The sequence below is a fragment of the Eptesicus fuscus genome, chromosome 13 (assembly GCF_027574615.1).
Source record: "Eptesicus fuscus isolate TK198812 chromosome 13, DD_ASM_mEF_20220401, whole genome shotgun sequence".
NCBI classification, from domain to species: Eukaryota; Metazoa; Chordata; class Mammalia; order Chiroptera; family Vespertilionidae; genus Eptesicus; species Eptesicus fuscus.
In genome coordinates, this window is record NC_072485.1 from 9,644,672 (window position 1) to 9,660,228 (window position 15,557).

The window sequence follows — 15,557 nt, forward strand, 5'->3', positions numbered from 1 at the left end:
TAGGCCTCTAGTAAATACATTAACATATAAAAAAAAGAAATGAACAATATTTTAAAATAAATGCTTTATATATGAATGGTACATAAATAATACTAGTGACTGTAAATTTATATTTTAAATGATACCCTAGTTCAGTGGTTCTCAACCTGTGGGTCGTGACCCCTTTAGGGGTCGAACGACCCTTTCACAGGAGTTGCCTAAGACCATCGGAAATATGTGTTTTCCGATGGTCTTAGGAATCGAGACACTGCTCCTCTATCCATCATCAGGTGGGTCTGCCCACATGCAGATATGCCCACATACGAGTACCTGGTGTGATGACATCATCGCGCCAACCCCATCACATACATACCATACAAATACAGGTGTATGTGACAGGGTTGGCACCATAATGTACTTATGCGGACCAGTCACACATGTGTAGAAAGCAGCTGCTGTGTTGAAAGCAACTACTGTGTTGAAAGCAGCTACTCTGTTAAAAGCAGCTACTGTGTTGAAAGCAGCAGTATTGGAGGTAAAACGACACTTCATGAATTATAATTACTGGGTAAATGCAAAATCATGTACTGCAAAATCATCAACTACTGCAAAAAAACAAAACAAAACAAAAAAAAAACAAAACTATGGGAACTTAACCTGGATGTTGATCTGTCTTTTTATATTCAGCTGTGGTTGATGTGAATATTTCCCCCTTGTGATAGTAACAGGTATGTAAAAAAAACAACACAGAGAATGGTAAATCATAGGAAACTTTAATGAACTGTATTGACTGAACTATGCCATGTATCATCTTTTGTATTATTAAAGCTATTGTTATATGTTATTTTCATTAGCAAACCATCCCATGACAATGGATCATGTAGAGAAGAATGTTAAGAAAAGAAAATATAGTGAGGATTTTTTACAGTATGGTTTTAACTCAATAATTATAGCAGGAATTGAGAAACTGCAATGTGTTATTTGTTGTGAAGTTCTATCAGCCAAATATATGAAGCCAAACAAACTAAAACGCCATTTTGATAGCAAGCATCCGAGCTTTGCTGGCAAGGATACCAACTATTTTAGAAGCAAAGCTGATGGACTCAAGAAAGCCAGACTTAACACTAGTGGCAAGTACCACAAACAAAACGTAGTAGCTGTTGAAGCTTCATATTTGGTGGCACTCAGAATCCTCAGAGCTATGAAACCTCACACCATTGCCGAGGATTTACTGTTGCCAGCGGCGAAAGACATTGTTCGAGTTATGATCGGAGACGAATTTGTTACAAAATTGAGTGCAATTTCCTTATCTAATGACACTGTCCGCAGAAGAATAGATGACATGTCTGCTGATATTCTTGATCAGGTAATCCAGGAAATTAAATCTGCTCCACTTACAATATTTAGTATCCAGCTTGATGAATCTACAGACGTTGCAAACTGTTTACAGTTACTGGTTTATGTGAGGTATATTAATGATGGTGACTTTAAAGATGAGTTTCTTTTTTGCAAACCTCTTGAAACGACAACTACTGCACATGATGTGTATTTGACACAGTTGGTTCATTTCTGAAAGAGCATAAGATCTTTGGGAAAAGGTTTTTGGTGTTTGCACAGATGGTGCTCCAGCTATGCTAGGATGTCAATCTGGATTTCAACTTTTGGTACTGAATGATTCACCAAAAGTCATTGAAAATCACTGTATGATTTATCGGCAAATATTAGCAACGAAGACGCTGCCACAAGAGTTACAGGAAGTAATGAAAAGCGTCATAAGTTCTGTCAACTTTGTAAAAGGCGAGCACTTTAAACAGTCGACTGTTTTCGCAACTTTGCAATGAGTTGGATGCGCTGAACAATGCTCTGCTATTTCACACTGAAGGGAGATGGTTGTCGAGAGGAAAAGTTTAAAAACATGTTTTTGAGCTTCATGATGAACTCAAAACGTTTTTTAATCAGAAAGCAAGACCGCAGTTCAAAGCATTTTTCAGTGAAAAAAGTGAACTGCAGAAAATAGCTTACGTGGTTGACATCTTTGCCATCTTGAATGAGCTAAATTTATCACTGCAAGGACCAAATGCAACATGCCTCGATTTGTCTGAAAAGATCCAATCATTGCAAATGAAACTTCAGCTTTGGCAAAAACAATTGGATGAAAATAAAATTTACATGTTGCCTACCTTATCTGCTTTCTTTGAGGAACATGACATTGAACCAGACAAAAGGATTACGATGATAATTTCTGTGAAAGAACACTTGTACATGCTTGCAGATGAAATTTCATCGTACTTTCCAAATCTACCTGACACCCCATTTGCACTTGCCAGAAGCCCATTCACAGTCAAGGTTGAAGATGTTCCTGAGACAGCACAAGAGGAGTTCATTGACCTTATTAACAGCGATGCAGCGAGAACTGATTTCTCTACAATGCCAGTTACAGAATTCTGGATCAAGTGTTTGCAGTCATATCCTGTTCTGTCTGAGACTGTGTTGTGCCTTTTTCTTCCATTTCCAACAACATTTCTTTGTGAAACAGGGTTTTCCAGCTTGTTCGTTATCAAGTCTAAATACAGAAGTAGACTTGTTGTGGAAGATGATCTTCGTTGTGCTCTTGCAAAGACTGTCCCGAGAATTTCTGATCTGGTGAGAAAGAAGCAATCTCAACCTTCACACTGACGTTGGCTTTTTACGCATACTGTCGCAAAATGTAGCAGTGTAGTTTACTGTTGTTATATTAAGACTGTTACCCTTGCTACACCACGCTTCAAGATAAAATTTCATTTATTTGTAATTAGAAATAAATATTTCACAATATATAATTACATATTGGTTTTGTGATTAATCACTATGCTTTAATTATGTTCTATTTGTAACAATGAAAATACATCCTGAATATCAGATATTTACATTATGATTCATAACACTAGCAAAATTACAGTTATGAAGTAAGCAACGAAAATAATTTTATGGTTGGGGGTCAGCACAACATGAGGAACAGTATTAAAGGGTCGCGGCCTTAGGAAGGTTGAGAACCACTGCCTTAGCTAGAGTACTTAGATATTTATTGTTTTCATTTCATAGTGTGGCCCACAAGAAACTCAGTTTAGTACAAAGAGAAACATTAGCTCTTCCTCTCTGTTTACAAGCTTTTATTTGCATTATTAGCAATTATTTTTAATGAGTAGTTTTTTGTAAAATTATTATAAACCTAATAGTCCATTTTTTGGAAGATTAATTTTATTAAACCTGGCGAAAGGATCTATTAATTGACTTAATGGTTTACCATGTATGGCAATATGCTGAAAACGTGTGGCAGTGTGAGGATGCCCACTGTGTCAGGAATGACCACTCTTCCTGAAACTACTGGGACCTATGTGCATTTGAAATACAAAGAGAGGATTCAAGTTCCATTAACAATACTAAATGTCATGGGGGTCGGGGGAGAAATGGCAGCCAAATAGGCAGACATGTCTTGCACCTCGTCCCAGGGCCAGACTGGAAAGACAACTAAATCAGAGAACATCCACTCGGAATTAGCAAATTAGGCCCAGCTGAGGAGGTGACTTACAGCAAGGAAGGGCAGAAAATGCCTGGAGACCCATAGTGAGGGTGGTGAGGGCTTGAGGGGCGGCAGGCCAGCAGGCTGAGAGGGAGAGGAGGAACCTGTGTTCCAGGAGTATCAGCTCCCTCAGAAAAATAGCAATTCGGCCCAGGCTGAGCACCAGAGTTGCAGCCCTTGTCAGCAGGCATAACATCCAACTGTGAAAAAGAAAAACCACAGGGCTGCTGGCTGCCCGGGAGTCTGGACCCAAGACCACAGTCACGAAAGGTGGCCCTCACAAAAGGTGGAGCCATGAGGAAAAAGAAGTGTGTTGGGGTGGGGGGTGGGGCGAGCCACAGTTTTGTTGTTGTTTTTATTATGTTTTGTCTTTGTTTCTATTTTCTAAACCCAGAATGCAGGACTTTTCAATTGCAATCACTCACGATTTGGCACAGGGAGGGAGGGAGGCATGGACTTGAGGTGCTGGAGAGGCTAAGGAGGAAGCAGGGCAGGAAGACATGGCCAGGAGTCCTGCACAGGGACATTCTTAGGCTTCCAAACCTAAGTGGCCGTTTCTTCCCAGAGGAGCTACCCCTCCCAGTAGCCTCAGGGCAGGTGATACAGCCTGCCACACCCTACATTTTTAGTTTACAGAGGAAACAAAGGTAGTGGCCAAGTAGTTACCGCTCTGAATAGTCTCCAGGAGCCCTCAGTGACTGGTTCCACTATTCTGGAACCAGACTGATAAACACTCCAGGTTGCCAGCCAGTCCCATCCGTCTCCATACAAGGATCTTTGTCCAAACAAGGGCAGAGTAATATTTTGGGCCACTTTTGGAGGAGTAGCTCTGGGTCAGGAAGACAAACACACATCTTATTCCCTGAAAGTGAAACAACACCACTCCACCTACAGCCCTCTCAGAAACAAACACTTGAGTGATTAAGACTGACAGCTGGCAGACAGGCAAAGAGGGCGGGGCCAACCAAGGCCTGTGGAGCCAAGGCCTGTGGAGACGACACTAGCAGAGGACCTTTGGATCACGTGGAGCTTCAAGCAGGGTCTAAAAGCCAAAAGACAGCGCCTGACAGTGGTCAGCACCTAACTACCTAACAGGAAGCCCAGAATTGGCAGACAGAACAGAAGAGTGAGGTCCTAACCCAGCTCCCCTGGGGCATTAAAATTCAACTAAAGCAAATGACACTTCACTTTTTTATTTTTATCTTTTAAAATTTTTTATTAGTAGTTTTAATTTTTTTTCACCTTTTTCTTCCTTTCTTCGCTTTCCCTCCCCCATTTTATTTCTCCTTTTTCCATGTTAGTTTTTCTCTTTCCTTCTTTTTTGCCCTTTTTAAAAATTGATCATCTTTATCTGCTTTATTGATGTTATAATTCTAGTCTTTGTTGGTATATTCATGTATACAATTTCTTCTGACCTTTTCTTTTTTTACTTAATTTTTTCTCTCTCTTCTCTTGTTCTACTAATTTTTAAACTTGTTTCACTTCCTAAATTTAGGCCTATCTGCTTTCTACTCTATTATTCTTTTAAAAAAATTATTTTTCTTCTTGTCTTCTCATTTCTTTTATCACTCCTCTATTTGAAACCATGGTTCTTCTATTCCTCTAACTTTATAACCTTATTCTCTTTATTTAAGCTCTGGTTTTGAAAAGCATAAATAAGATTGATGAACCTCTAGCCCGGCTCATCAGGAGACAAAAAGAGAGGTCCCAAATAAACAGAATCAGAAATGAAAGAGGTGAAGTAACAACTGAAGACACAGAAATGCAAAGAATTGTAATAAAATATCGTGAACACTTTATTCCAATAAATGGGACAGCCTGGACGAAATGGACATATTCCTAGAAAAATAAAACCTTCCAAAACTCAATCAGGAAGAATCAGAAAACCTGAACAGGCCAATAACTACTGATGAAATTGAAGCAAGAATAAGAACAAACAAACAAAAAAACTCCCAGCAAACAATAGCCCTGGTCCAGATGGGTTCACAGTGGAATTTTACCAAATATTCAAAGAACTAGCATGACTATTCCTCAACCTATTCAAAAATATACAAGAGGAAAGAACACCTCTAAACTCTTTATATGATACCAACATCACCCTAATTCCAAAACCAGATAAATGCATGACAAAAAAAAGAGAACTACAGGCCAATATACCTGATGAACATAGACCTAAAATCCTCAACAAATTTTAGCAAACCAGATCCAGCAATACATTAAAGTGATTATGCTTCATGACCAAGTGATATTTATTCCAGGGATTCAAAGCTGGTACAACATTTGCAAATCAATAAGTGTGATACAGCACAAAAACAGATTGGAATACAAAAACACATGATCATATCAATCAATGCAGAAAAAGCATTCGGCAAAATTCAACATGCTTTTTTGATAAAAAAACAAAAAACAAAAAAAAAAACTCTCAGCAAAGGGGGAATGGAGAGGACATACCTCACCATAATAAAGGCCATATATTACAAACCTACAGTGCACATCATACTAAAAAATTAAGACCATTTCCCCTAAGGACCAGAAAAAGACAGGGATGACCTCCTTCACCACTCTTGCTCGACATATTGCTGGAATTCCTGGCTATAGCAATCAGACAAGAAGAAGAAATAAAAGGCATCCATATTAGAAAGGAGGAAGTAAAACTCTCATTATTCCCAGATGACATAATACTAAACATAGAAAACCCTAAAGACTCCATCAAACAACTACTAGATTTAATAAATGAATTCAGCAATGTAGCAGAATACAAAATTATCACCCCAAAATCTATAGAATACACCAATAGTGAACTCTCAGAAAGAGAAATTTAAAAAAAAAATCCAATTTACTATTGCAACAAAAAATTAAGATACTTAGGAATACACTTAACCAAGGAGGTAAAAACCTGTACTCTGAAAACTATAGGACATTGAAAAAAGAGATAGAGAAAGATATAAAGTGGAAGAATGTACCTCGTTCTTGGATTGGTAGAATCAACATCATTTAAATGTCCATACTACCCAAAGCAATCTATAGATTGAATGCAATCCCCATTAAAATACCAAATGTATATTTCATAGAACCAGAACAAATACTCCAACAATGTATATGTAACCGAAAAAGACTCCAAATGGCTGCAGCAATATTGAGAAAGAAGAACAAAATTGGAGGAATCACAATACCAGATATCAAGTTATACTACAAAGCCATTGTCTTCAAAAAGTCTGATACTGGCACAAGAACAGACATATAGATCCATGGAACAGATCAGAGAACCCAGACATCAACCCAAACCACTATGCTCAATAAATATTTGACAAGGAGGCAAGAGCATACATTGGAGGAGAGACAGTCTCTTCAATAAGTGGTGTTGGGAAAATTGAACAGGTACATGCAAAAAAAAAAAAATGAAACTAGCCCACCAACTTACACCATACACAAGAATAAACTCAAAATGGATAAAAGAGCTAAATGTAAGACCTGAAACCATAAAAGTCCTAGAAGAAACCATAGGCCCCCAAATCTCAGACATATCTCATAGCGATATGTTTACAGATACATCTCCTAGGACAGTGGTCAGCAAACCGCGGCTCGCGAGCCACATGCGGCTAATTTGCATACTCTCCCACTACATAGGAGACCATATTTGCCAATGATACATCTGATAAGGGGTTAATCTCCAAAATTTATACAACTTAACAAAAGGAAAATAAACAATCCAATTAAAAAATGGGCAAAGGATCTAAATAGATACTTCTCAAAATTGGATATATAGAAGCTGAAGAGGAAAATACTCAAAGTCACTAATCATCTCAGAAATGCAAATCAAAACAATGAAATATCACCTCATACCTGTCAGAATGGCTATCATCAACAAATCAGCCAACCACAAGTGTTGACAAGGTTGTGGAAAAAAGGGAAACCTAGTACACTGCTGGTGGGAATGTAGACTGGTGCAACCACTGTGGAAAACAGTATAGAGTTTCCTCAAAAAATTAAAAATAGAACTTCCATTTGACCCAGTTATCCCACTTCTAGGAATACATCTTAAGAAACCTGAAACTCTCACCAGAAAGAATATATGCACCCCTATGTTCATAGCAGTCCAATTTACAATAGCCAAGATTTGGAAACAGCCTAAGTGCCCATTAGCAGATGAGTGGATAAAAATCTATGGAGCATTTACACAATGGAATACTACACAGCAATAAAAAAGAAAGAACTTTTACCATTTGCAACAACATGGATGGACCTGCAGAGTATTATGCTGAGTGAAATAAGCCAGTCAGAGTAAGGTAAGTATCACATGATCTCACTCATATGTGGAATCTAATGAACCAAATAAACTGATGTTCAAAAAGACCCACAGTCTTAGAATCATGAATACTGTTGAACCTCAGAGGGAAGACAGTGGAGAGTGGGTGGGAAGAGATCAACCAGTGAACTTGTGTGTATATGAGCATAACGCTAGACACAGACAATGGGGTGGTGAGGGCCTGGGGGTTACAGGAGAGGGAAGCAGGCTAGAGATGTTAATAAAGGAAAAAGGAGGACCTATGTAATACTTTCAACAATAAAGATTAAAAAAAAAAGAATACTAAATGTTGCCCTGGCCAGGTGGCTCAGTTGGGTGGAGCATCATCTTATATACACCAAAAGGTTGCAGGTTTGATTCTAGGTCAGGGCACATACCTACGTTGTAGGTTCAATCCCCAGATGGAGCACTTAAGGGAGGTAGCCCATCGATGTTTCTTTCTCTCTGACAACAATGTTTCTTTTTAAAAATCAATAATAAAACAAAATAAAAAATATCTTCAGTGATGATTTTTTTTAAAAAAGAAGAATACTATATGCCAGAGAAACTTTTTTTAAAACTTGTATGAAAAAAAAATTAAAGTTCTATTTTATTTTTGCACCAAATAATCACCTTGCATATATCCATTTGGGGTTCATTAATTTCATATGTGAGAAAGTCTGGCTGACCACCCACCATTCATCTCAGCAGTGGTAACTTTCGTTTTGGGAGATCATTTTGTATTCTTTTATAATTTTAATAACCTGCTATATAGAATCTATTTGGTTAAAATATTCACTCATTAACTATTTATTAAACCTACTGTGTTTTACCCAATGCATTGGGATATAAAGAAGTATCAGACATAATAATCCCAGACCTGCAAAAACTTCCACCAAATGGGGAAGGCAGGTAAGTAAGAGACTATAAGTGATTATAATGCAGTTTGCTAAGCGCTATTTTGAAGATATTCCCGTAATGCTATTGAAGTCCACTTCTCTCCGTACTACTCTGTGAGGTCTGTATGGTGATAATATTACCTCTATTATGTAGATAACAGTGAGAGGTTCCAGGAATCTCATAAGGCCACAGCTCTGTGGAGGGACTGTCCTAATCCCAGAGCCTCAGCCTCCTGGTTTCTGGTTCAGTGTTCCTTTCACTGTGTGGTCCCTGGTTTGATTCCAGTCAGAGGCATGTCCTCCCTGGCCCAGGCACTGGTCAGGGCCATGCAGGAGGCAACCAATCAATGTGTTTCTCTCACATCAGTGTTTCTCTCTGTCTTACTCCCTTCCTTCCACTCTCCCTAAAAAAAAAAAAAAAAAAAAAAATAGAAGAAAAGAAAAAAATTAATGGAAAAATATCTTTGGGTGAGGATCAGTTATTTAAAAAAAATAAAAATAAATAAACAAAAAGTAGCCAATTCTCCTCAAAGAACTAAGTTGACATATTCAGATATCATTAGAAACCTCTCTTGCACCAGCAGGAAAAAATACTTGATAAGCCATTTTAAGTCTAAGTTTTTGATGGCATAATGGGTATTACCCATTTTTTCCATTACATCATTGCACACTAGTCAGGACAATGTAATAACACTTTCAGATGCACACCAGTAAGCCAGACTTTTTTAAAAGATCTATTAATCACCTGAAATAAATTGCAATAATTAATTAGCAATGAAAGATTATAGTAATGAAATTATAATAAAATTTACAGAGCATGAAAAGCGTTTCAAAAACATATTTTATGTTAATTTGAAATGTGGTGATAATTTTCTATTAAAACCTAAAGCCCTCTATACTTAAACATACTTTTTTTTTTTTTATGAGCTACTGCTTTTCAGTCTGTATAAGAGAGATTTTCAGAAGAGAATATTTTATTGGAAGTGTTTTAGCATCAAAATTTTCAAACCATCAATTTCTTCTTCATTTTCTTGCATCATTCGTAAATCAACTAACATGTTAAACTTAGGCTATTATGATCTAACTAGCGTTCCCATTGCAGGAAAAATCCTGCCATAGGGTTTCCTGCTGCACTCTAACCCGCCCCGCCTCCGCTCCTCCCTTGTCCCCTGGCCCGCCTTTCTACACCAGCCCACCCCGCTCTCTTTCCTTCTCCCCCGGCCCAGCCTCCGCTCCTCCCTTGTCCCCTGGCCCACCTTCTCCGCCAACCCGCCCTGCTCTCCTTCCTTCTCTCCTGGCCCTGCCTCCGCTCCTCCCTTCTCCTCCCCCTGGCTTGCTTGCTTCTCTGCAGCTTTGCACCCTTCAGCATCTCTTGGCTTCTTTCTACGCTGTCTTGATATTCAAATTAGCCGCCATCTTTGTTGGGGTAATTTGCATACTCGTCCTGATTGGCTGATGGGTGTGGCTTGGCTGGTGGGTGTGGCTTGGGCATAGCGAAGGTGCGGTCAATTTGCATATTTGTCTATTATTAGGTAGGATGTGAAACAAATCATCCTTGAAATATTTTTCCCCAAAAATTTCATGAGTTTTTACTGAAAGAAAGAATAGGTGATAAGGGAAAATCCAAATACTATCTTGCATTAGGTGGATTAGGATTTAAATAAAATATTAGGCCTCTCTGTCTCTTTCCCTGTACTGACTACAAAGGAAGTTAGGAACTTACCTTAAAAGTTGTTTAGACCAAATAAGTGCATATTAAAATGCGGCTCTCTCTGGGCTGCTCATTAGTAGTTAGCCTGTTGCAAGTAAAATTTTCCTATTTGGATGTTACTTATCCTTTCCCAGCCAAAGTATAAAATCCATGAGTTTCATCAAATGTCCTGTGTACAGACTCTTATCTTGAGTCCAACATGAAGACATGTTAGGTGCTCGCAGTGTCATTGTGTCAGAGCCGAGACACTCTGTTAGAAGCTTCATAGTTCAGAGCAGGAAAGTTGACCCCAAGAAGTGACTTGTTGCAAAATTCCATTTGATGGAAGAAATGGAATTAGAACCCAGGATACTCTTAAGTCTAGACATTTTCTCTTCTATTTTATTCCTTTCACTGGTCATCCTTTTATTTGCCATTGAACACATTTTTTTTAAAAGCCTATGTTTGTGAAAAGAACAGAGTTTGCAAATATTTTTTTTTTATTCTTCTCTTTCAAGTTTCCACATCTTTATTTTGGTGTCATAAATAGATGTCCCTTCACGTGTTACTCTTGTTAAGCACCGTGCGAAAATATGGGTTCATCCATGAAACTGACATGAATTTGCACACTACATAGTGAACTCCTCTTTATCTTTTGCCCTCTCCTTCACTGATTCTCCATAACCAAAACCCTACAGGCCAACAAACAACCTATTCAAATAATCAATGTCCTCTAAGTGAGTTTAATTATCAAAACTTTCCATAATTCCTTTAGGGAATGAGAGATATGAAACAGAGACAGACATGAAACAGGACTGTGATCAGATTACAAAACTATGAACAACTGTTTATGTTGTATAATTAGAGGTCTAATGTGTGAAGGAACATTGTAGTGAGTAGCACAAACAGAGATGCCTTCTGCTAGGCCATTTATTTAACTCACATCTTTAATCTAACCCTTTCAAAGGTCCAAAATCTCTTAGCAGCTTCATATTCTTTTGAAGTCTTATCACTAATTGTCTATGTTATGCTCCTTACACTTTCATTGAATATCCATTACCATTTGTCAGCCCTACACTCTGCCATTGACAGGTATGTGGGGACCTGCCTAATTGGGGAGATGTTATTCTGTAAACAATTAGGCATCAAAGCTCATCTCAAACTTTATAAGTCACAACATAATAAATGAAGTAATAATAAGACCATTATAAGCATAACTTTTAAGAGACACTTTTTTTAATCTACTCATCTCTATCTAGACTTTATTCCATGATTGACTTACTTTTCTAGAAAAGTAAGTACTGTTCTTTTGTCCAGTAATCTTTTTTATAGTAATTTAATTCTGATTCTTTTCATTACAGTGCTAATAATATTCAGTTCATGATGTAAAGTTCTTCTAAAATATCAGTATGCAAAAAATGTTCTCTACCATTGTAATTAATGCGCCTGTCATATTATGAATATCCTGAGATATGTTCAAGGGGTACGAAATATTGAGAACATAAATAAATAAAAGTATTCATTGTTGCATTTCATTAGAGCTCAGGCAATGAATAGAAAAAGGAAATCTTCATAAATTAGTGTATTGAATTTGGAGGTCATTTATTTTACCAAAGCCTGTCATTTTTCATCTTGGATATTCCATTGATTAAATAATTTACTTATTTTTTAATAAAGACCTTGTAGAAACACAGAGAACTATAGAAACCAGTAAAGGACAAGTGTGTGTGCACACTTATCTCTGTTTATGGATCTGTGTATATGTGGAATGACCTCTATTCTATATGAAACACTTTATGAATTTGTGGTAGAGATTATGCATGACCATATGGTTTGGGGGTGAGCATGACTTGAGCAACAACCATGAGAGGGTTCTTGCAAAGTGGCTTTTTCTACTCCGAGCTAGGGAAATGGGCAGAAGTCTCAGGTCTATGAAGGGTTAGGGAAGTGGCTGGCTTATAGATTATAACTTTTGTGCAAGAGGAGACATGTACATGAGTATTCACCTCACTGTTGTTTCAATTATTTAACACTTGAAGCAGCTTAGATGTTCAACAAGAAGATGGAGAAATGGAGGAAAAAATTAGTAGATTTGAGTATCATGTACCAAGTGGATGAACATAAAAGCATAAAGTTGAAAGAATGAAAATCGTTAAAGAATGTATAAAGTGCAGTTCATTTATATAAGAGTAGAGGCCCAGTGCATGAAATTCATGCATGGGGAGGGGGTTCCTTAGGCCCGCCTGCACCCTCTCCAATCCGGGACTACTCAGGGGATGTCCGACTGCTGGTTTAGGCCCGATCCCTGTGGACATGCCACTCACAATCCAGGACTGCTGGCTCCTAACTGCTTGCTTTCCTGCCTGCCTGATCACCCCTAACCCCTCTGCCTGCCTGCCTGATCACCTCTAACCACCTCTGCCTGCCTGCCTGACAGCCCCTAACCACCTCTGCCTGCCTGCCCGATTGCCCCTAACTGCTCCCCTGCAGGCCTGATCTGCCTTAGCCCTGCACCCAGGACCCAGGATTCCCTTCTTTGGCCAGCCACAGGCACCTGGGACCTGCTTCACCTGGGCCATAAGGATATATATAATATGCATTCTATTATCTTATATACTTTAGGTCTTCTATATCTTTTACTCTCTTTTATCCATGTGATGAGTCTTGAAGTGAAGGTGGCATGTTAACCCCAATTATTAGTGATATTCCTTATATTTTTCTTGCAGCTCTTTTAATTTTTGCTTTATAAAGTTGTGTTTTGGCTCATAGGTATTGTTCAATATTATGTCTTTATTGTTAATTGTGGCTTATATAGAATCTTATTTTTCTAATCATATGTCTTTGGCCTGGGTTTTAATCTGTTACATAACAAAATTACAACAGTGTTTTCTTCTTTCCAAAGAGTTCTCTAAATCAGGGGTCCTCAAACTTTTTAAACGGGGGGCCAGTTCACTGTCCCTCAGACCATTGGAGGGCCGGACTATAGTTTAAAAAAAACTATGAACAAATTCCCATGCACACTGCACATATCTTATTTTGAAGTAAAAAAAAACAAAACGGCAAAAACACCCGCATGTGGCCCGTGGGCCGTAGTTTGAGGACGCCTGCTCTAAATCAACTTTATTGAGGCATAACTTACTTTAATTAAGTGCATCTATTTCAAGTTTACGTTTTGATATGTTTTGACAAATGTATGTGGTTACCAACCTCCAGTACAAGCAAGATATAGAATGCTTTTATCATCTCCCCTCCAAAAATTCCCTGTTCCTCTTGTATTGATCCCAGTCCCCGTCAACCACCAATCTCTTCTGGTTAATTTTGCCATTTCTAGAATTTAATATAAATGGGATAATATGCTATGTAGTCTTTTGAGTTTGCTGTTTTTATCATATCTAATAAAATTGTAATATGCAAATTAACTGTCACTCCATCACAAAGATAGTGGCGCCCAGTCCTCTCAGCCCCACCAGAGTCCCCCAGTCCCAGGGGTGGCGGCCTCTGAGAGTGGGCAGCGTGAGCGGCCTGGCGGAATGCTTGCTTCGTCACCACAGTGGTAAGGCAAGCGTTCCACCCCAGCCATGGAGGGCCTCTGGCCAGGCCAGGGCGCAGAATGCTTATGTTGTTGTTCTGACAATGAGGCAAGTGTTCCATGCCCAGCCGTGGATGGGCCTCTGCGTCGTGGAGAGCCACTGGGCAGCAGGCACAAAGCGTCCAAGCCCCGCAGAGAGCTACTGGCACATGGATCCGTGTGCAGGGCTACTAGTTAAAAATAATTATTTTTGATATTTGTTAGTATTTTTTAACATCTCAGTAGGGTCCCCTGTTCTTTTATTAAATACCAGTAGGGTCCCCTACTCTTTTATTAAATACCACTAGTGACTGCCGGCTGCCAGCTGCCGGCTGCCGGCTGATAGCTGCCGGCCAGGGCCTCCCTCCCTTCCCCCTACCATCCCTGTCCCCTGGTTGAACTCCTGGACAAACTCCCAGTCGAGGGGACAATTTGCATACTACCCTTTAATTACTAGTATATAGGATGTTTACAGATACATCACCTATATAGGATTGCTAAATAGTAGTTTATTGTATGAAAATAAACTAACTTCTTTATCTATTTATCTGTTGATGGACATTTAAGTTATTTCCAGGTTTAATTATTATGGATAAAAGTACAGTGGAGATATATCTTTATGAGCATTTTCATTTTGGGGGGTTTAAAATTTTGTGCAATGTGTGACTTAGATAACAAGTGCATGTTTAACTTTTAAGAAATTGCCAAACATTTTTCTCAAGTGGTTGGGGCATTTTATATTTCTTCTAATGGAAGAAAATTGCCATGTCCATAGTAATATTTATTATTGTCAGGCAAAAATTTCAGCCCTTCTAATAGGTGTATAATAGTATCAGATTGTGATCTTAATTTTTATTTTCCCAACAGCCAATGATGTTGAGCAGCATTTTATGAGTTTATTGACCATTAATACATCTCCTTTAATGAAAAAATTTGTTTAAATCTTTGCTCATGGTTGTATTGGATTTCTTGTCTTCTTATGATTAGTTTATTCATATTTTAAATTAATTTTTTTATACTTTAAGAATATTTCCTCATCATCTCTGAATTGCCTTTTCATTGTTATTTCAGTAATATTTAAACAAATCTTAAAATTTAAACAAATCTTATGAAGAACAAAAGTTTCAGATTTTGACAAAGTCACACAATATGACACACTTTGTTTCTGGGCATAAATTCTACTCTTGTTTCTTACAAAATCATAAACTTGCCACACTTTCCCTTATTACCAGCAAAACCTAATGACTCTCTGCTGTGCTGCTATGTCTTGAGCTTACTCTTTTGCTTTGCATTTTTGTGTTTCAAGTTACAAGTTATAAGTTAAGTTAATTATCACAGTAAACTCTTTCCTAATTATACTATAGGAATAAGGTAAGGGTGATTTAAATTTTTGAATTGCTCTTATTGTATAAACACACACAGAGAAGTGAAGAAAATGGAATTTTGGTTGCCTCCATTATTCTTAAAACAATTTAATTACAACTAAAAAGTCACCAGCACATTGATGTTTTCAGGGAAATTATCTCATTTGTCTTATCACAATTTATATATAGTAGACAGATTAGATTTAAATTTAG

At 38.0% G+C, this 15,557-nt stretch overlaps 1 protein-coding gene across 1 annotated transcript; it reads left to right on the top strand.

The window, feature by feature from the left end:
• The first annotated feature begins 399 nt into the window (after positions 1 to 399).
• LOC103303781 (protein FAM200C-like) lies at positions 400 to 2,672 on the top strand. The gene is given in 5 exon segments (XM_054725006.1): positions 400 to 514; positions 834 to 1,522; positions 1,525 to 1,564; positions 1,567 to 1,772; positions 1,774 to 2,672. Coding segments are annotated over 5 exon segments (1,932 nt in total). The 3' UTR covers positions 2,656 to 2,672.
• Positions 2,673 to 15,557: the final 12,885 nt, after the last annotated feature.